General features: G+C 40.4%; 1 protein-coding gene across 1 annotated transcript in view; it reads left to right on the plus strand.

Annotated features, from left to right (window-relative positions):
- LOC113405123 (disks large homolog 5-like) overlaps positions 1-21,597 on the plus strand; it is a 205,278-nt gene that overhangs the window by 167,083 nt on the left and 16,598 nt on the right. The window contains exons 16-25 of the mRNA XM_026653713.1: positions 608-1,627; positions 5,984-6,122; positions 8,923-9,067; positions 10,467-10,588; positions 11,762-11,851; positions 13,261-13,429; positions 16,396-16,558; positions 17,730-17,863; positions 19,989-20,153; positions 20,496-20,679. Of these exons, the coding sequence (XP_026509498.1) occupies positions 608-1,627; positions 5,984-6,122; positions 8,923-9,067; positions 10,467-10,588; positions 11,762-11,851; positions 13,261-13,429; positions 16,396-16,558; positions 17,730-17,863; positions 19,989-20,153; positions 20,496-20,679 (2,331 nt within the window). The remainder of the gene's footprint in view (positions 1-607; positions 1,628-5,983; positions 6,123-8,922; positions 9,068-10,466; positions 10,589-11,761; positions 11,852-13,260; positions 13,430-16,395; positions 16,559-17,729; positions 17,864-19,988; positions 20,154-20,495; positions 20,680-21,597) is intronic.

The raw sequence follows: 21,597 nt of genomic DNA on the forward strand, positions 1-21,597 counted from the left end.
CACTGGTGGGAAAGCAGACTCTGCCCACGATGAGGAATAAACAGAAGTCTTCATTCTGAAGGGCTGTCAGTAGGGAAACACTGGTATTTCATACTGCGGTTGTTCCTAGAAACCCCAACTGACGTTAGGGGCCGATTATGCTAGGTGTGCCACATACACATTGTAAGTCCCTGCCCCGGAGAGCTGGCAGGCTAAATAGACAGGACAGACAAAAGGTGGGAGGGAAAACAGAGACACTAAAGGTGACTTGCCCGGTGTCATTCAGCATGGTGGTAGATCTAGAACTAGAATCCAGATCTCTGGATTCCTGGTCCAGGGCCTTATCCACTACACCATGCTGCCTCTGTGAAAGTATTTTTAAAAGATCAAAATCCTTATTCAATCTGATTCCCTGTACCAGCAATCTGTGAGATTTTGTTAAGCTGCCCCCTACTCTCCCCATCCATCGTTTTCCCCAGATTATAGGCTTGTTCCTTTATGTTCATCTTCACGGTACAGTCTCCATGTAAATTGGGAGCTTGGGGGAAGGAGAGGGAGGTGAGGCTGTCACGTGCAAAACCCAAATCTGCCACAGTCTTGGGTTGATTAAATATTTTTCTCCTCCTAGGTTTTTCCTCAGAGCTCATCGTGGAGCGGTCAGAACATATTTGAAAACCTGAAGGATTCAGAGAAAATATCGAACTGCAGGGTTCATACATCAGAGATACAAGTTCAGAATAAAAGAAACTTGAAACACAACAGTTCAACACAGACAGACATTTTCAATCCAGACATCCTGGATGGCAAGAAGGACCAGAGCGACCAGGGGAGTGGTTCGTTCTGTGATCACAAGCCCTTTTCCAGCCATGCTTTACGAGCAGACTCTCGCAGGAATGCTGTGCACAGCTGCCACAGTAATTCAGAACACAGTCTTAGTTCCTTTAGTCCAGACACTTACGGGGAACGAGGCTATGGACTTGTTGACTTGGACGGCAGGAGGCTGCCATTTGAGCCCACGGTAGCCGACTGCATCATGGTTGAGACCACGCTAGACAAAGGGCATGGAGCTAAGCATAGTGGTGGTACGTGGCCTAAAGTGATGGTCAATATTTCAACAGCAGAAACTGAAAAGTTCTCTGTGTACAAAAAGCCAAAACAAAGGAAGTCCATCTTCGACCCTGACACTTTCAAAAGACCACAGACTCCTCCCAAAATGGACTATCTCTCCCCTAATCAGGTGTCCGCGCATTCGCCTCAGCCCTCAAAAGCTGAAGTGGCTTCAACTCCTCCAACCCCTCCCAAGAGAAGTGACTCTATTAAATTTAAACATAAACAGCAGACAAGTTCTGCATCAGATTCTACTGTAACAACTGGATCCCCGCCTACCAGCCCAGCTACTGCCCAGCCCCCATTGTCCTTGGCACTTAAGCAGGACTCAGACACTCACAAGGTTCGCAGCAGGAATGCTGGGCATTATTACAGGGAGGAGGGGATCGACTGCACTCATCTAACTTCAAGAAAATCTTGTGAAGATGACATTAGCTTTCAAAGAGTTGAAGAGCCAGAGATAAAAAGACCAAGACCAAAATCAGCACCTGCTTTGAGACATAAACTGACCCCTGTGCCAATTCCTAATCCTTCACTTCAGGTACAAATGAAATATATGGAAGCACAAAGCAGGGATGCTGGCCATTATTTTCAAAAGTGACTCAAGTTTGGGTGCCCAACTTGGCACACTTCAAAGGGGCCTGATTTTCAGAGGATGGAAACTCAGCACATTCTGAAAATCAGGGCCCTTCAGGGTGTCTCAAATTGGGTACCCAAAATTGATAGTAATGAAAATATCGGCCCCTGACACCTTCATTAAAATTCTTGTTTGTCTTGAATTACAAAAGTAATTCTCAGAGTTACAGTATCAAAAAGGTTACAAAGAGGGATAATGGTGTCTTGCTTGATGAACATTGCATGGTATTTAGGCTTTTTGGTACCAGATGTTCTCAGTAATAATTCTAAGTTCTCTATTGTATGTTGATAAAATGCAAAAATTGAATTATGATGAAGGTCAAATTTACAAAGGAATTTAGATGACCAAAGATGCAGATAGGCGACTAGTTGGATTAACAAAAGCAATTGAAAGTCAATGAGAGTTGGGCTCTTGAGTCACATCAGTGTTTTTGTAAATGTCACAAAGTGCCTATCTACATCTTTAGGTGCCTAAATACCTTTGTAAACCTGGTCTGAAGTTGATAGTGGTTAAAGTTCAGTTGTACTCTGTAAATGTTGACAACATTTATTAGGAGGATATGGACCTGAAAACACTTGGTTTTGCTGCGGCAGAAGGCATGAATGAACAATCCCTCCATGGAGATACTTGGAAATTTGTTACTAAAGTAGAAAAAGGAAGGATTGCAGGCGGTTGATTAAGGTCAATAGGATGTTAACTGGGAGATAAAGTAAAAATGGCCGCAGGGTTAGTTTCCCCCAAGGCCTCCATATCAGTGGGTCAGATTCTCCGTCCATTACATTTGAACAGCCCCACTGTTTCAGTGGGTTTGCAAAGGTGTAACTGAGTGCAGGCAATGGAGTAGAAGGTATAAGCGAGAGCAGGATTTGGGGCCTGATTCTGCAAAGTGCTCGGTATTAGAGCTGGTGGGAAAACTTTCATTAAAATTTTTCTCAATGAAAATTTAGCAATTTCTGCCAGTTCTGCTGAGCACCTTCCACTCCTACTTTGACTTCAGTGGGAGTTCAAGAGACACTTGCCAGCTTGTAGGATTGGGCCTTTAATTAAACATTCTATCTGAGCCAGAATAGAATCCAGCTAACTCTGCAGTGCTGACAGCAGTAAAAAAGTAATAACAGTTTACTGTTGTAACTGAAGTCAGCAGATTATTACTGAATAAGCACAGGAAGCAGATGTGGCCTGTAAGAAGGTGCCATTTTCAAAACAGAATTGCACTGTAAGAAACTAATATATAGGCTACTGCTGCCTTTTGGCACATACCCAACAAAATATAAGCAAACCATTACACATTTGAGTGCACGGAATTTGCTTTAAATAGAATGTCAAGTTGATCCATTTGTGCTGTTACTCGTATGCTTATTATTTGAACTGTAGTCATCAGTCACTGTAAGCACAGCACATTTATATTGTCCTTAACGTCTAGACAAATGTTGCCTGCCATCTTATGCTAATACAATAACTCCTCGCTTAATGTTGTAGTTATGTTCCTGAAAAATGCGACTTTAAGCGAAATGATGTTAAGCGAATCCAATTTCCCCATAAGAATTAATGTAAATTGGGGGGTTAGGTTCCAGGGAAATTTTTTTCACCAGACAAAAAACTATATATTATATAGATATACACACAGTATATGTTTTAAACAAACAATTTAATACTGTTCACAGCTATGATGATTGTGAAGCTTGATTGAGGTGGAGAAGTTAGAAGGTAGAAGAGGGAGGGATATTTCCCAGGGAATGCCTTGCTGCTAAATGATGAACTAGCACTCGGCTGAGCCCTCAAGGGTTAACACGTTGTTAATGTACCCTCTCATCAAGGCAGCACGAACAGGAGGGAGGGGAGACAGCATAGCAGACAGAGACAGACACACACCTTGTGTGTGGGTGAGAGAGAGAGATGCACACTGCCCCTTTAAGTAAGCTGACCCACTCTTAAGTGCATTGTCTTTTTAAGTGGATCAGGAAGTTGAGACAGCAGCTGCTGCCCCAAGCTCTCTCTGTCTCTCTCTGTCCGTGTCCCCTCCCTGCTCTATATGGAGAAGGGGTAAGTGGGGTACAGGAGCAGGGACTTTAAGTGAGGAGTTCCTGTACAAGAAATTTAAAGGGCTCTCATTTGTGACATGGGCATTTTCTGGATAGAAAGCCAATACCTTTGTTACCAATCAAGATAGGAACAGGTGAACCTTGTCAGGATATGTCAGTGTTGGTTATTAATACTTTCCAAAGGGTCTTGGAGTTACCATATAGATCTATAGTTTCTGCACCCCCAACAAATATTTTTCAGATAATGAAAACACAGCATAATTTTGCAACTTGTTCTTTAAGGTGGTTGATGCATCAGCATGTTGAATGAGTGATGCCCATGTGAGAGAGTTTCAAGCTTGGAGATGCAAGAGTGCACACATTTCTCTCTGGAGTGTTTTGTAAATTGAGCTGTGAAGTTCAGAGCAGGGTTTAAAATTGGGTTTGTGTAGTGTCTTTATAAAAGAATGGCATTCACAAGAGTGCTTTTTATGCACTATCATAGCTAAAATAATTGCAGAGGCTGTACTTAAGCTAATATTGGGCCCTTTGAGAAGGGTTAGTGGTAGAAAATGAAGATATTTAAAATACAAAAATTACATTAAAGTTCTAAATTTATACACTTAAAATCAGAAATGAAAATGTTCTGGTTTTCATAGTAATGCTAATAATAGCCGTATTGCAGAGGATGTTTTTCTGTTCCGATAGCTAGATTGAAAGTTGAACTAGGTAGCTGTGCAGATGCTGTGTGCCTGCTACTTCCCCGCAAGTGGGCAGAGCCTTGGAACCCATCAGCTGGTATACGCCAAGGAGCAAGAGAGACATTGTGAGCAAAGGAGTATCACCAAGAACAGTGTCTTCTGGAGCTACTCTTAGGTTGAGGCTGGTGCAGGTTAGGCACTACCCCTTACTCAGGTTGAAAGACACAGTCTTGCCCTACATGTAAATGTGAATCTATTAATGTTAAATGTATGTCAAAAATATACAGGATGTGCAACGTGGCACAATTTATGGGTATATTTGTTGTTGTGCTTTAGTGGAATGTGCCTAGGTATCAAGGTGATTGAGTGTATTAGAGAATTTTAATTAAATAAGAGTGAGGGGATAAAAAGGAGAGATGAACAAATGGCTTTTCTCATGGTTGGGTAACAGTCATGTCTGCTGCTGATGCAGCAAGGAGGGCATGGCAATAAGAATGTGTGCCTGTGTGTGGTGTTAAATCTCTCTCACTAAGTAACACAACTTTCCTATCACATGAAGAAATCTGAGTAGCCTTTAGTGATTCATATTCTGTATATTATGTTTTTAATATCATGGTTTTTATGCTGTACTGTTTTAACCTTGAAAATAGCATTATGAGGGCTCTGCATTTTTAAAAAAAACTGTGCTTGCAGCTTCCTACAGTCACTGGCATTCTTGGCCAACGAAATCTCAGTGCACATCAGATTTCCTCACTCACCCATGCCTGTTCACTCTGTGTAAAGCAGATAATGTAGAAATGTGTATCCACAGCCCAAACCAGCTCTTTCAGCTGACCTGTTAAAGCAGCCAGAAGAGAGGTTGCTCCACCTGCACCTGAAAGCTGAGACCGAGTGCTACACCTTCAGGCCAAGCAGCCAGTCTTGTTTTAGGCAGCCATGTGCTCTAATGGCCAGGAAAAAAAAAGTGTAGACTTTTGTTTTTAAACATCTGTTTTTGGAGGGGTTTATTGTTGAGACCATGTGGGGCCAACGTGTTTTAAGAGAGAATTTGAATAGAGGGGCAGACATTTTGCATGCATGAAGAGGGAGTGAATTCCAACATAGGCCTCCATTCAGCAAGATAATTTGCCGGGTGCATAACTTTTAAGCATCTGAGCAAGCCCTTGAAGTCACTGGGCCCGTTGACATGCTCAAAGTTACACACATGCCTAAGTACCTTGCTGAATCAGGGTCATAACGGGGAAGAAGGTATGAGGACAGTGGGAATAGTATACGGAGAGTCCACAAGAGGGACTGGAGGGCCATAGGTAATGGATTGGGAGAATCCTATGGGAGAGAATGAGAGCTGAGATGTAGGCAGAGAGGAGCTTGAAGATGAAGACAACATGAAAGAACAGTGAAGAACAGTGATATCAGCAAAGTGGTGGGATCAAAGCATAATAATTAACATCAAGTGATAGCCAGCAAGTTATTTTTGTACTAGTTTATACAAAGCTTTCTGGATTAGTTGCAGATTGAATTCTGCACTTTCCTTACAGGTACAGAAATACACTCCAGCCAGTGAAGAGCATCTCTCTCCGGAGCTCCAGGAGTGGGCGCCGTATTCACCAAAACGTTCCACTAGGCACAGTGATGGTTTTGTGTCTTCCTCCTTGTACACTGGAGCCATGTCAGCAGGTTGGTGACGATGACCTGTATGGTAATGTCTGTAATGTCATGGCGATAATTTTTCCTCAATTTTAATGTTCTGACAGCAAGCTAGACTTACTCGTTTTGTGGTCAAAGCAGAATTCAGTTCGTAGATGTGAAGGCCAGAAGTGACCATTATGATTGTCATGCTGTCTGGAGTGGTTCACAACCATGAGTGCCAACCTCAGGGCAGACTGTCAAAAAGCAGACACCCAAATTGGTGGTATGTTCTTTAATTAGATTTCACCAACCCAGTAACAAATGTGAACTCCTAAAGCATTACAACAGTCTTACGATAGAGTCACAGACAGTCCCTTGGGCATTCCTGTCTATCTTGCCATCCCGTCAAGCTGCATTTCGTTGTGGTGGGTGCTATACACCAAAGATCACAAAAGATTCAAGTTGCACTGTTCAGACATAACCAGAGACCTGGGAGTTTATTTGGAGAGAACTCATGAATTCAGAGACTCAGAAAGGTTATTCATTCTTCACAAGGATCTCGGAAAAGGTCTTCATGCTAAGTGGAGAGGCAGCATAGTCTCATGGATAGGCACTGGAGTGGGCATTAATAGATCTGGATTCTAATCCTGTCACTGCCTGTGGCGGGGCGACGACTCACCGGCGCGGTGCCTCCTGCTGGCCGTCTCGGGAATTAGCTCTTTCCAGCCCGGAGTGCCCTCTGTAGGCCAATGTCTCGCCTGCCGCTGGCCCCCGTGTCCCTCCCAGACCCCGGTTCTCCTCTACTTCAGGGTTCTGCCCCCAGCAGCAACCCACTGTGTCTGGGTCTTCCCTCGCAGGGGAACCCCCAACCCTCTATCCCCACCTTGCCTCAGTGACTACTGCCAGTCATCATCTAGCCCCTGCTCCCTGGGGCGGACTGCAGTCTGTAAACCACTCATCATCAGCAGGGGGGTTAGGACCTGCTGCCTTTGCCTATCTCTGCACTGCCTCTCTACAGCCCCAGTACCCTTTTGTAGGCCTTTAACTAGGCCTGTAGCCTGAGGTTTTGCTAGGCTGGAGCTCCCCAGCTGCCTCTGCCCTTCCCCTGCACTGCTCCACCCTAGGTACTCTTCTCAGCTCCCATGCAGCCAGGTCTTTCTCTCTCTGAAGCTAGAGAGAGAGTGTGTGTCTTCCAGTCTCTGGCCCTCAGCCCTCTTATAGGGCCAGCCGTGGCCTGACTGGGGCATGGCCCCACCTGTGGCTGCTTCCCCCAATCAGCCTAGCTTTTCCCCCACCCCAGCCCTCTCCCAGGACTGTTTTAAGCCGTTCAGGGCATGAGCGGGGTGACCACCCCGCTACATTGGCACTAACTTGCTGTGTAGCCTTGAGCAAGTCATTTCTGTGCCTCTTTCACATCTCACCCTTTGATCTGACAAATTACACAGTAAGATCTTCAAGGCTCTTATGTGCCTAACCCACTGGGGCCTCTGGGTGCAATTTTAATATAAATACTGTCTGCCTTCTCCAGTCAGATTGAAACTGCTCATCCGAGAGGTTTACTTTAGTTACTAAAAAGGCAGTGTGAGACGACTGTGTGAGATCACTAGCACAAATGAGCGTTTTCTTGCAGGAAATGTTTACAAAGCAGCCATTTGAGCTTCATTGCCTACCTTTTTAAAAAACAACAATAACAAAAACCACACTATAGAATTGATGTAGAGGTACTGCCTGATGTGGTGGCCAGCAGGAACATCCACCTGGCCACTGCTAGGTAGAAATCTTTCCCCGGTGTCTTTCAAAATACTGCTTTAGTACGGTTTGCATTTGAACTAGCATAGAGGATCTCAGAGAGAAAATGTATCAATATGTATTTGCCTGAGTTTAGTGAGCAGGGTCTGAGGTATGTCCATTCAGCAATTTTCAAAGCCAAGGTCCAGCTCAAATGGGCATGAAGTTTAATTTGAATATTGTTCACAGTTCTTGTTAGTGCCTCCTTGGTTATCATCCTGATGGTCACTAAATTACTGGCAGCAGAAAACTCACTCAACCTCTGTGCCTCAAATTACCCACCTGTAAATGAGGATATTATTTAATCAGTATTAGTAAAACTGAGAGTTTTTTATCCGCATAGCATCTCTCATGCAAAGTATTGTAATATGCAATAATAAAACTATTATTAATGAGTAACTGTGACTTTATTGGAAAGTATTTTCACTAAAAGAGCCATTTCCTTATTTTTATATAATAGTGCCCTTAATTTTACAACAAACCTCATCAAAGTATATCTGACAGTAAATATTCATTCTTTGTCTTTCAAAATGTTTCTGCAACTGTGAACTACAATACCAAAACTTTTGTTGAACAACATTTTGTCTGATAGTAAAGTATGAGTGTACTTAAATAAAAATCCTAAATAATGAGATTCACGTATAAATATCAGTTTCACAGAGTTCTGAATTGTTTTAGTCTAAGGTCATAGGACACTATAGAAGTTGGAAGTGCATGAGCCCACTGAAGCGTAAAAAGAACAATTGTAGCCGCGATCAGTTTTTTTGTGCACCACACTAAAATTGGACCGCTCTCTAATTATTATTCAGCTAGAAGTATGGAACTATTTCAGTTACATGTTTGACACTATCATGACTTTGAGAAGGGAGAGGACATCTTTTTGGTGGGCAAGTAGACTTTGAACTGTTCAATAAAACAGTCTAAATAATGGTTTGAGCCTTGGAGTTAAATATTCAGCTTCCCACTTTATTAGTGATTTGCATAAATGTTACAGGCAAATGACTTTATGCCAGCATCTTGAGTATGCCTCATGCCATATATTTTGTCCACTTTAAAATAGGTACTGTACCAAGAAGTTTAGCACCATGTCCTGCAGTAACTGCTGTCATGAGAAATCCAGTTTATACTGCTTGGAGCCACAGAGTTCACACCAACAATTGCCCGTCTGTTGCCAGCCAAATCTGCCATCAGCATCTGCATCCCAGGTATATATTCAGAACTTCACAACCTTAGATCTTTAATATATTTATAAATAAAATCAATAAGAGAAAACTGTTTCTTGCTGTGCACTTTGGTCCACACAGAGGCGAACACTATACTATTGCAGCATAATGTAAAATAATAGTTCTGTTACACCTTTTATCCGAGAATCTCAAAGCACTTTACAAACATGATGTAAAGGCAGTGTCTTCTTCCCATGTAATGTTACTATGGCCTTCCCTGAGAAAGCCCTGCAACTTTGGCTTGGACACTTTTGCCTGAAAATGATTTACTTTGAAAGTAAAGGAGAAAGTGACTGCAAAGTCTGTAGAAAATTCAGCCACTCTTTGAGATAAAGGTAATTAAAAACTTACCCTGATCTGAAACGTTGACTGATGTTTTGTTGTCTCCCACTGGCTCAACTCTTTGATCCATTTGGAATTTCCATAGTTAAATGGCTTTGAAATTTTGAACCCTACCTATGTTTGAAGACAATAAATTACAATTGAGCAAATTTATGAAGTTATTGTGGATTTTTTGGGCCCAACTCTGCTCTCATTGGCAAAGTCAGAGATCAAACCCAATTCCTGCTTCCCTACTTTAATTATTAAACCAACACCTTGTTCATGAATAGGTTATATTAGTATATATTTTGCAAATATTTAAAATTGTACCCATAAGCTTACTAGAAAAAGACTGAATTTATCATGAAGTACATATTCTGTAGAAAGCTTAGGGAGCTGAATTAAAGCCCATAGAAATGATTTCTGTTGAACTGTGAGTCAGTGCACCATCTATATAAGAATCTGATATATGAACACTGAACTCTGACTTCCAGCTAAGTAATAATCTATTAGCATATTTCATGAAGAGCAGATCTGTTTCTCATAATATACATAACTCAGTCTCAAGAACAATTTTTGGAGATTGCAGTCTATGTGGTGTATGGTAATATGCTAGGTAGCTGATAGTCACATTGGCAAACATTTATTCAGTGTTATGTCAGGAAGTCCTATGTATGTATTGTCTGGGACTGGCTTGTACAAATATCTTCTCAAAACAAAATGTTTTCTCTGGGACTGAATAATAAAGTATCTTTATTGTGCTTCAATGTGCTTCTTAGGAAATACTTTGTAGAATACAGCTGTCTATGGCTCAGCGATTTTAAGGATGTATTGCAGTGAAGTTAATGGATTAAATTGCTGTCCAAATAGTATTAGAGAATTAAAGCAAAGTAGCAATGGCACTGAGTTACAACGTGCTGCTGTAGACACACTTTTCAGGTAGTCTTTCACTGCTTGGTGGGGTTGGGTTTCTTCCTGTTCCTCTTGTTGGCTGGGGTAATGTTAGTTTTGAAGAGAGTGTTTTTTGAAGACACTAAAACCTACTTTTGTTTTGATGCAGTGCTCAGCACCAAGGTCGCCTGAGTTTGGACCTAAGTCACAAACACTCCAGTGATTATTCTGAAAACTCACGGACGAGAGCATCACATGGTTCAAATTCATTACCATCCAGTGCAAGACTTGGTAATTAGCATTTCAAATTTGTTCGTGCAAAGTATTCTGTTTACATCTAAGACAAAGCAGAGAAAATTCCACCCTACTCAAAGCATCTTTCAGGGATCCTTCATAGCTGTCAGAACCTTAAGGGCCCATTATTTTTCCTTGCTTCAAGTTCCTGGCTCTTACAATTTAAGCTTCCATTCTCCTTACTGAAAAGATTTGGGTGAAACCCCTTTTACAACCTGTCTGCCTCTCCTTAGTATGTCACAGCTGAGTGATGCAAGACACTCCTTTCAGCAGCTGTTGCTGCATGGAAGGCAATTGTGTGATGACTGTTGTCAGCAGGTAGAAGGATTTCGCAAATATAATGTTGAGATTCAGAGGTGGGATGGGAAGGGAGAAAGGAGGTAGCTCCAGAAGGAAGGCATAGATGTTAGCACTGATCAAATACTTAGGTAAGCCCTACACAAGTATTACATTGTGGGAAGATAACAAAGTGTGTTAAATTGTTTTATGTCCACCTTAGACAGTTCTGATATTTACATTTGGGTCTGTATCTATTCCAGCAGAACTTAAATATATGCACACTTCATGGCAGTAGTCTTTAACATTACATAGACCTTTTAATTCTGAAATATTTTAAAAAACTGTATAAACAAGAATCTTATGATCCATCACTGAAATACATCTACCTCTATGGCAGAACATGGCAGCTTTTCAGCAGAACAACAAAAACTATATGTCAGTTTAGGACAGGAAGTGAAATATCTTATCCATTGAAACTAGTGTAGGTAATTGGAATACAATTTCAAAATGTGCCAGTGGAAGTTCAATGATCACAGGTGATCAGGACCTGTCTTATATCTCAGTCATGTAAATTGGCCAAAAAATATTTTAAAGAGTTCTTTGGTGCCCAAATAAGTATTAGATAGCTCAGTCATTTTGTAGCACTCAGTAATGGGTACATTTAAGCAATGCCATAGCTGTACTAGCTGTTTGAACTAGGCAGTTTGCCAGCCATGAAAGTGGGATTATAAAGGGAATTTTTTGGTAAGGCCTTGATTCTGCTGGGAGAACTGGACTCTTGCACCCACATAGAGATCACTTAGCTTGTCTTTAGAATCAGAGCCTAAATGTGTGTTATCTGTTTACATTTACATATGTCATAAACTGTGACATTTTCTTGTTATAAAATAGGTTCTTCCAGCAACTTGCAGTACAGGACGGAAAGAATTAAGATCCCTTTAACCCCAAGGTATCCAAGGTCCATCATTGGCTCCGACAGGGGTAAAATCTTCTATTCTCAACATTTTATTTGTTGCCAATCCCCAGCATTAAAAATTCACGAGTCTGGTCCCCAAAAGATTGTTTTAAAAAGTATACGATTTTAAAATTATTTTTTCAAGGATTTTCTCATAACTATAAGGAGTAGAAAGTTCCTTTTTACTTTTCCAAATGAAAGCACTTGATTCCAGGAGCTGGAGCTTCTCGGAAAACATCCGTTATCACAAGTCTCCTCATAAAATACCATGTGTCAACACAGCACTCTGTAAGAGTTCTAGTCCCATATGAAGTCATTTCCTAATTTTATAATAGTGGTGAAATGACTCCATAAAAGGTGTATTTTGTTAGCTCTAAAACACTGTATTCTTTGGCAAATTGAAGTCTTTCTAAACAGGATGTGAATTTAAGGTTTAAAGGATTTTCCATATTAATATTTTGCTTATATAAAGCATTCTTCGTCAGAGAACTTAAACATTTTACAAATATTTATTGAATTATTGGAAATATATAGAACGGTACAAATTATTTTCAGCAAACAATATGAACTGTACTGCAGAACAGATTTTTTTAATTTTTCAGAGAATATTTTACACAAGTAGAGTTCAGTCTGTAAATTGCTTGAAAGTTCTTGACTGACATTATTGCTTTGAGTATTCTGTATCCTTAATTAAAAATTAAAGATGCTTTAATTGGACATATATCGGTCATATGTTATGTTACTGTACCCTGACTGAAGGAACGTAGCTCTTATAAACAAGTTTCTTTTGTTATTACTAACATCAAATTTACTTCCTGCAACATTCCCTGATGCAGCAAATGATTGATCTGAACAAGCTGACGAGCAAGAATGTTCAGTCTAATATTCCTGGATAGAAAAAATACAGTCAAAGCAAATGTATTTAAAACTGTAGATCTTCACAAATAATTTTTTGCAGCATTTGACCTAAAGGCTATGTGCATGGACTTGTGCTGCTTAAGCTCTGTTGTTGTTTTGAAATGTTTCATAAGGCATTGTATAGCCAGAATCCAGGAGAGTGGATAAGGATCCTTTGAGACTGTCCCTAACATTCAGATCTTTATTTCATTTTTTCCTAGATTTTCTTTTTTATTATTATGTCAGGACTTTCCATTACTCATGTGCATTTATATATTCATTTGAAGGAGCTTGCCCATGGTCGGTTCTCACTGTTACAGTTTCAAGCCAGTGCTCTCAATTTCTAGAGCAGTAAAATCAACTCACATTTGAAAAGATATTGCATGTGTAAATATCTTCTCATGCTTATGTAAACTGTGCATCACATTTGTATTATTGGTGTGCATGTCTTTTAATGTCTTTTCAGATTCCTCCATTTTAAGACATTTACAATAAGCACTACATACAAAAACTGAATCCCTTTATTTTATTATTACAGGTTCACTGTCACATTCTGAATGTAGCAGTCCCAGCCTGATAACCCCTCCACAATCACCACTGAACCTGGAAACGTCTTCTTTTGCCAGCAGCCAGTCACAGAACTCGCTTTCTACATTACCTAGGATTTCTGTTAGCCCGGTATCAATTGGAGAGCGTAGAAAAGATAGGTAAGGTGATAGTTGTCGTCATCTTTCATACAGATACACCTCTACCCCGATATAACACGAATTCTGATATAATGCGGTAAAGCAGTGCTCTGGGGGGGGGGGGCAGGGCTGCGCACTCCGGCGGATCAAAGCAAGTTCGATATAATGCGGTTTCACCTATAATGCGGTAAGATTTTTTGGCTCTTGAGGACAGCGTTATATCGAGGTAGAGGTGTATACCTACGATAATCTTGTCTGATAGTTTATTAGAGTGAAGAAGTGTAAACAATTGGCTGTGCAAAATCAGGAGTATATTATACGTGTTGCGGTGTACTTTAAGTCCTGTTACTCTTTTTTTTTAATTATTATTATTATTATGTATGTTTTGTGAAAGAAGCTTGTGTAACATACTCTTCCTTCAGAAGTTATAGGGTAGTGTTAAAGCTTCCAGAAACTCTGAGACTGATGTGAGCAGTAGGGTATCTTCTGTTAGATTAATGGTTTCACCAAACAGGTAGAGCTCCTAAACTGGACTGCTTCTCCTCCTGGTAGGCTTGCTCAGATGTCGGTCCCTGGTGGAATCTTTTCACTAGGAGTCAAAAGAAAATGAAGACCCTATAAATAGTTTGTGGTTAATGCTAAACTTTTTAACGTGACTGGCCACCAGGCCTAACTCTCTCATTTACACTTGCTGTGTAAATTGGCAGATTTGGCAGATTCAGTCCAAGCAGATCTCTTCAACAAGATTTAAATTCAGGACCATGGCCCTGATCCTGCAAACATGTTTGTACATGGTTAACTTTACTACCATGAGTAGTTCCAGTGATTTTAATTGGATTATTCACAGTCGTAAGGTTAAGTGCTGAGTGTTTGCAGGTTTGGAGCCTAAGTAAGATGTTGGGTTTTTAATATAATGTAGGTTTTCGTTGATGTCACATCCCTGTTTCTTATAATGCACATTCAGCTTGTGCTAATTAATTTTGGACTTCTGCTTTTACTTTTATTGTACAAGTGCTACCTCTGCATTTGTCAGCGTTTACATAAACTCAGAATATCAAACAACAAACCATGGACTCTAAGGGCCAGATTTGTATTTATATTAAGGCCTCTTTACACCATTTTGGCAGAATAAAGAAACTTTGATGTGGAAGTAAATTACATTTATATGCACTTTAAGACCCCTGATTGTATAAATAGCAACCTGGCCCTCAAAATATAAATAATCCAATAACAAGGGCATTCTATATAATAATACTAAAATAATTCTTAAATCTTACATGAAATTTTATCAGGTTTCATCACGGGATAACTGAAGATATTTCAGCAATTTTTATTCCACTACGTGTATATTGTACTGTACATTGCTGTTTTGAAAGTCACTGTAGAAAGCACATTGTGGAGCTTTATTTATTAATTCACCCTAATTAGCACAACTATTCGGTTTTCAAGTAAAAAGATGCTTTCTGCTAATGGTCAGCCCTGCAGGCTTACCATTGAATCTGAAGATCAAGCAGGGTTTTTCCCCTTCTTGCACATAACTAATAGAGACAGCGTTTTGGCAGCACAAATTATGTGTTCAGTGAAACCTGTGTAATCTCATATTCCTGTCAATGGGGCTACGCAAGTGTAAGTGCTTGGAACTTAGCCCTGGTCTACACTGAATAACGTAGCTGAAGTCGCTGTACTTAGATCGACTTACCATGGTGTCTTCACTACGGTGAGTCGACTGCTGCCGCTCCCCTGTCAACTCTGCCTGTGCCTCTCGCCAAGCTGGAGTACAGGAGTCGACGGGAGAGTGCTCGGGGATCAATTTATCGCGTCTAGACTACCGGCTGGTAGTGAAGACATACCCTTAATAAAGAATTCTGTTGATGATGTACAAGCAAGAGTAAAATCCTGCTCAATTTTCGCCATTTTGGATTTGCTGGGCACCACATGAAAAATTATAGGTGCCAGGCAGTAGTGATTTGTTCTGCCTTTTGGAGTAAGGAGTAGAAATTACATCTTCTGCTGGGAGACTCATAGACTCTTACCTTACCTTACCTAACATTCTATAACACTCTGCTATTCAACAAGAAACAGATATACAAATCAGATTAAGAGTACTGTAAATGGAGGAAATGATCGGAAGAAAACTGCACCAGGCTTTCCTTCTAAAATAATGTGTATAGACTATTCTCTCATTATATGTATTAGTGTCTGTTACTATTGTGTGTCTAAGTGTTCTTCTCTTCTCAAATCTTCTGCATCTTTCAGATATCTCTTCCGTAATAGGTCTTTTCTGAGAATCCCTCTGGCTCCTAGGCCTAGGTTCTCATCACTAAGGAGTTTGAGGTTGGCCTGATATAAGGTTGTCCTTCTCAAGCAGCATTGCGCACCTTGTGCTATTTTACATGTTTGGATAATTTCCCTCAAGGAGAATTTGCATGGTAATTGTAATGCTACCATGCAAACTGCTGTCTTAAAGCTTGAGTTTGCAACTGCTTAATTTTCATTACTAATTTGCGTTTCCCTGCGTACAAGTATAAAACTGATATTGTGTATTGGCTTCTCTTGGTTCACCACCTTATTATTTACAATGTTTATTTTCACTGGATATTAAGACTCCCAGCATTTATAAACTGTAAGGCACCTTTCTAGAATATGGTTTGTAAATTGCATATTATATATAGTGGTTTACTTTTATATAATATGGATGTGGAGGTTTATTTCCTACCTATTTCACCATCATAGTATTTATAATTCACGTTTGCCATATCTTTTTTTGTGAAGTCATGTATCTAGAATTGTGTATCTGATATACATTTAGTTCCACCACTGTACATTGCATGGTGTTTAAGGAATGCGTAGGCCGTTTAGAGTATTTTTAGTAGCTTTTTAAACCAGTCTTAATATTCCACTTCAGATACATAGTGCATGTCGCTTTTAAATATTATGCTTCAAGTGCCATTTTGTCAAAATCAATTTTTAACAATTTCCTCTTAAAGGCCGTACATGGAAGAACCACGCCATGTTAAAGTGCAAAAGGGTTCTGAGCCCCTAGGGATTTCCATTGTGAGTGGAGAAAACGGTGGGATATTTGTGTCTAAAGTAACTGGTGGGAGCATTGCCCATCAAGCTGGCCTTGAATATGGTGATCAGTTACTGGAGGTAATTTTGTTTGCTTAACATTTCTACTACTTAGTAAACAAATGCAGTTGTGTGAGTATAAAAATAATGCACAATATCTTGTGAATGAGAACCTGTCTCTCAAAATATAAATGATTCAATAACAGGGATATTCTAGATCATCATACTAAAATAATAATTCTCTAATTCTATAAGAAGTTTCATCACAAATTATTCATCAGTTTTTACTTCACTAAGGGCAGGTCTACACTAACCCCCCAAGTCGAACTAAGGTACGCAACTTCAGCTACGTGAATAACGTAGCTGAAGTTCGAAGTACCTTAGTTCAAACTTACCTCGGTCCACACGCGGCAGGCAGGCTCCCAAGTCGACTCCGCGGTACTCCTCTCGCCGAGCAGGAGTACTGCAGTCGACGGCGAGCACTTCCTGGTTCGACTTATCGCGTCCAGACAAGACGCGATAAGTCGAACCCAGAAGTTCGATCGCTCGCCGCCGAACTACCGGGTAAGTGTAGACCTACCCTAAGTGTGTCTTTATAAAGGATAATGCTGCCTTGAACGTTGCTGTGTAGAAGGCACAAGTCTGCTGCTGCAGTATTTGTGGAAGATAGATGTACCTGAAGCAAAATCATGGAGCCAGAAAACCAGAAACCTGGTGTTTGAAATTCATAGCTGGATCCAGAATTTGTGTCTTGAACCCATCGGTACTTAAAATCATTCATCATTAGGGTTGCCAATTTTGGTTGGATGTATTCCTGAAGATTTCATTACATGACATAATCTTTAATTCCTGGAGACTCCAGGCCAATCCAATCATGGTGTAACATGAACTAGCAAATATTCAAACAAAAACCAACTTTCGGTGCTATTTCGCAATCTTTGCAGTACTTCAATAGAATGCTATCTGTCATCCAAAAAGAAAAGCATTTCAGGATTGTCATCAAGTTGTCAAATTTTAAAGTTGCATTGATTCCTCCAAAGGAGTAATTAAATAGTAAAAGAAAGATCAATAGTTCTATAGCTGCTCTTTCTCCCCCTTCTTCAGACAACCATCTCGCAGCACTCCCACAGATTGAGAGACTCGTGTTTCAGAAAGCAGTATCAGCAAATCAGGATGCTGCAAGTTCTATAATGATTTTGCTGGGTTTTCTTTGAAAATTGGATGTCTAATGTCTTATATTTATTCATTCTAGTTCAATGGAATAAATCTGAGAAATGCTACAGAGCAGCAGGCTCGACTGATCATTGGACAGCAATGTGACACTATTACTATTCTGGCTCAGTACAACCCACATATGTATCAACTTGGCAATCACTCACGATCGAGGTAAAAGTTAGCTAGACCTTGAAAATGCTATTGTCTGGTCTGTGTCATTTATCAAGATATTTAAAACATTCTAAACTGAGACTAACTAAAGATGTTTTGATTAAAAAAAAAAAGAGTGCTTAGAAAAAACAAAACAAGGTGAATAGCATCCATTTTAAAACCAAGGCATTTGTTTTATTTATTTTTTTTAAGACTAAACAAGGAAAAATTAACTTTTCAGAAACATGAAACTACAAACAAGTAATCACACATTGGTTTACTGTAGGAGCACTAGTAGCATTGACACTTTGTCAAAAGAGTACTGAATTTTCTCAGAGATGTGGGGGGAAGAACCTACTGACCTTTGAAAAGGGGACTCTTTTATCTAAAGTATACCGGACTACATATCAAAAAATAAGGGTTTGTTTCTGTAAGAATCCACTTGGATCTTTAGAAACAGGCTGATTCAAGCAAAAAAGGGGAAGGCAGAAAATCTACCCTCTGGAGAAGCTACCTGGACATTCACAGAGGTGAACTGTAGTGTTCTTAAGAGGAAAAAAACAAGTTAATGACACTCTCAATATTTAAGCAGCCACATTCCTTTGTCAGCTTTAGTTGTTACTGTTGTCCTCTGCTTGTAGCAGGCGTGTACTGTGATAAGCTCAGGCCTTGTCTACACTACAGGGAAAAGTCGATCTAAGCTACGCAATTTGAGTTACATGAATAGCGTAACTCAAGTCGATGTAGCTTAGATCTACTTACCGCGAGGGTCCACACTATGCTTCCCGTACTCTTCTCGATCCAGTGGAGTACAGGAGTCGATGGGAGAGCGATCTACGGTCAATTTAGTGGGTCTTCACTAGACCCGCTAAATCGACTGACCACCGATGCATCGCTTGCAGCGCGTCAATCCCCCGGTAAATGTAGACAAGCCTTCAGTATAAATGCTAGGTAGGTAACTATACACAGCTGCTGGGAGTGACTCTTGCAGCCTCAGTCAGCAGACTCAGGCTAGCAGGGCTTGGGCTCGCACGCTAAAAATAGCTGTGTAGATGTTGCTATGACATTTGGGGTCAGGCTCTCAAGCCCCGCTCCCACCCGTCCCCCACACACACCTTCCGTAGGCATCAGAGCCCAAGATTCAGCCCGATCTGGAACATCTGCATTCCTATTTTTAGTACCCTAGCGTGAGACCCACAAAATAGTAATAGTGACCCCGACTGTGAGACTCACTCCCAGCAGCTGTGTAGACATACCCACGGAGTCCTGATTTTCAGTTCTTGGCAGGTAAGGAAAGGAGAAACTGATTTGCAAATAGTATTTTGTTTGTAATTTTTAAATGTGCCCTTTAGCGCTTCCATAAGTACCATGTCGCATGTTGAGTTCTACATGTACATTTACAATTACCAAAACTGCAAATCGCTTTTGTATATGCAGATAATACATTTCAAGACACTGCAGCAGCCTTTAAGGGGGCCTGGTGAAGGTGCAGCCCTGTCTGATTTGGGATCTTAAGCAGCTCTTAGTATTTTTATAAAAACTTTTAAGCGTTTACATGTCAGAGGATTCCCAAAAAAGTATTTGAAAACCAATCCCACTTCAGTTAAACTACTAATAGTCTTTTGAGACATGATCACACTTAAAACTCAACTGTCTCTTTCACTTTCATAATGTTCATTATGACAATGCTTGCATTTCCATGAGGCTATTGGGATTTCTTAAATGATATTCCCAGTATAGACATGAAAAGACATTCCTAGGGCATTTCCAAATAATTTAATTCTGATTATTTATTCAGAAATAGCAATAAAAAGCAAAAATATACTAGTGAGGAGTATAGTTCCCTGTAGAAACCAAGGACCTAACTGGGAGGTCTGCACAGAGAAGTCTTTCAGAACAGAACCCAAAGACATTAGCTATAACGCTAATGCAAGTTTGCCTAGAAAGAAATTTAGAAGGCTTATACTGATTGCACTATTTTGAGATTTCTCAGTTGATTTCAACTTGATTATAGCCCAGATTGAGATTCCAGGGAAACCAGTATCTGAATGATTAATGTTCCTTGATGTCTGAAGTTAGTTTTGGTATTTGTTGAACTGTTAACATTTATCAATGTGTTTTACACCCTCTCTTGCTCTCTGTTTAGTTCTCGCTTAGAACCAGTGAGCAATCATTCCACTCCTCAAGGCAGTGGAGCTGCAACCCCTGACAATCATTCCATAATAGATACTGTGAGTGAACAGGATGAAGGAACAATGACACCTCCATCCAAACAAACCACACCTACAACTAGTCCCCGGAATTCCATGAGGTAAATAGTCTGACCACGTCATTTTCTGGTTTCCAAAAGTGAGGGGAGGACAAGACATAAAATGAAACGTGCTTCCTGGAGTGCACTGACATTTTTCAATAGACAGGAGCCTTGAGATAAAACAATTTTCTTGTTTCTTGCAGACCTATTTGAGAAGCACTTCAAATACAAATGTAGCAACAAGATTAGTTTAATTGAGAACAATATAGGAAGCATGAAGTTGAAGTTACGCTGTAGAGATGTAATAAGGAGGCAAATAGACTGCTTTTGTTCAGATGACTAGTTGCACTTGAACTGTAAATGAGAGCAGCTAATACACTGTTTTCAAATTGCTATCAAAAGGGTCCCTGTGGACACAAACAAGAGGACACCTGAACCAAGAAATGTTGTCATTAAAAAATCCCAAGTGGAGCTTGGAATCCAGATATGTGGTGGAAACCTGCATGGAATATTTGTGTCTGATGTAGAAGATGACAGCCCAGCAAAAGGACCTGATGGACTAGTTACGGGAGACATGATACTTGAGGTAAACTGTGAAGATACAAAATATAGAAGACATATTCCCTTCTAATGTTTCAAATTTTTAAAAAAGCATGTACTTGAGAGCATGCCTGATGGCAGTTCAACAAATTGGTTGTTGCTACTAGATTCCTTACAGCAGAGCACTTTCTGGCAGGTTTGATAGCTACATGCAGTTGCCCATAGGAACTACATTGTTCTCTTTTAGGTTTCTGTCCTAAAGTATTCTTTTCTGCACTTCATGTTAGGCCTTGCTTCCGCTAAGGGCACTCAGCAAAAGTTCCCCCCACTAAGACCAGTTCATTTCCACCAGTGTTAGTAACCCTGGAAAACCTAGTGCAAATGGACAGCCCTCTCAAACGTTAACAATGTCGAAGTGATGGTATGAGAACTCTGAGTCTGTCTGAAACAATAGCTCTGAGATCTGTGAATTGTCCCCATCATTTCAATGGTGTGTTAAGACTTAAGTCTCATAAGCATTTAAATGGGGGGGAGGGATAGCTCAGTGGTTTGAGCATTGGCCTCCTAAACCCAGGGTTGTGAGTTCAATCCTTGAGGGTGCCATTTAGGGAACTGGGGTAAAAATCTGTCTGGGGATTGGTCCTGCTTTGAGCAGGGGGTTGGACTAGATGACCTCCTGAGGTCCCTTCCAACCCTGATATTCTATGATTCTATGAAATGCCACCAGGAACTATTTCACAGGTGATCATTTTAGCAGAAATGTGCTTATTTTCCATTGTTGGTTGGAGTGGCAACTGGGTCAGGGTGTTGTGGGGCAACTAGTTGTTGGGAAATGTGAAATGACCATTATCAGAAATTAACCTCTCTTTCAGCCACAGTTTACCTAGTGTAGACGTGGTAAACTGCTTTGAGCCACAGTTAGCACAGTTTCATCTGTCTGCAGTGGGGGTTTGCAGTGGTACAG

Source organism: Terrapene carolina, unplaced genomic scaffold (genome assembly GCF_002925995.2).
Source record: "Terrapene carolina triunguis isolate 2854851 unplaced genomic scaffold, T_m_triunguis-2.0 Scaffold147, whole genome shotgun sequence".
In the NCBI taxonomy this organism is placed as follows: Eukaryota; Metazoa; Chordata; order Testudines; family Emydidae; genus Terrapene; species Terrapene triunguis.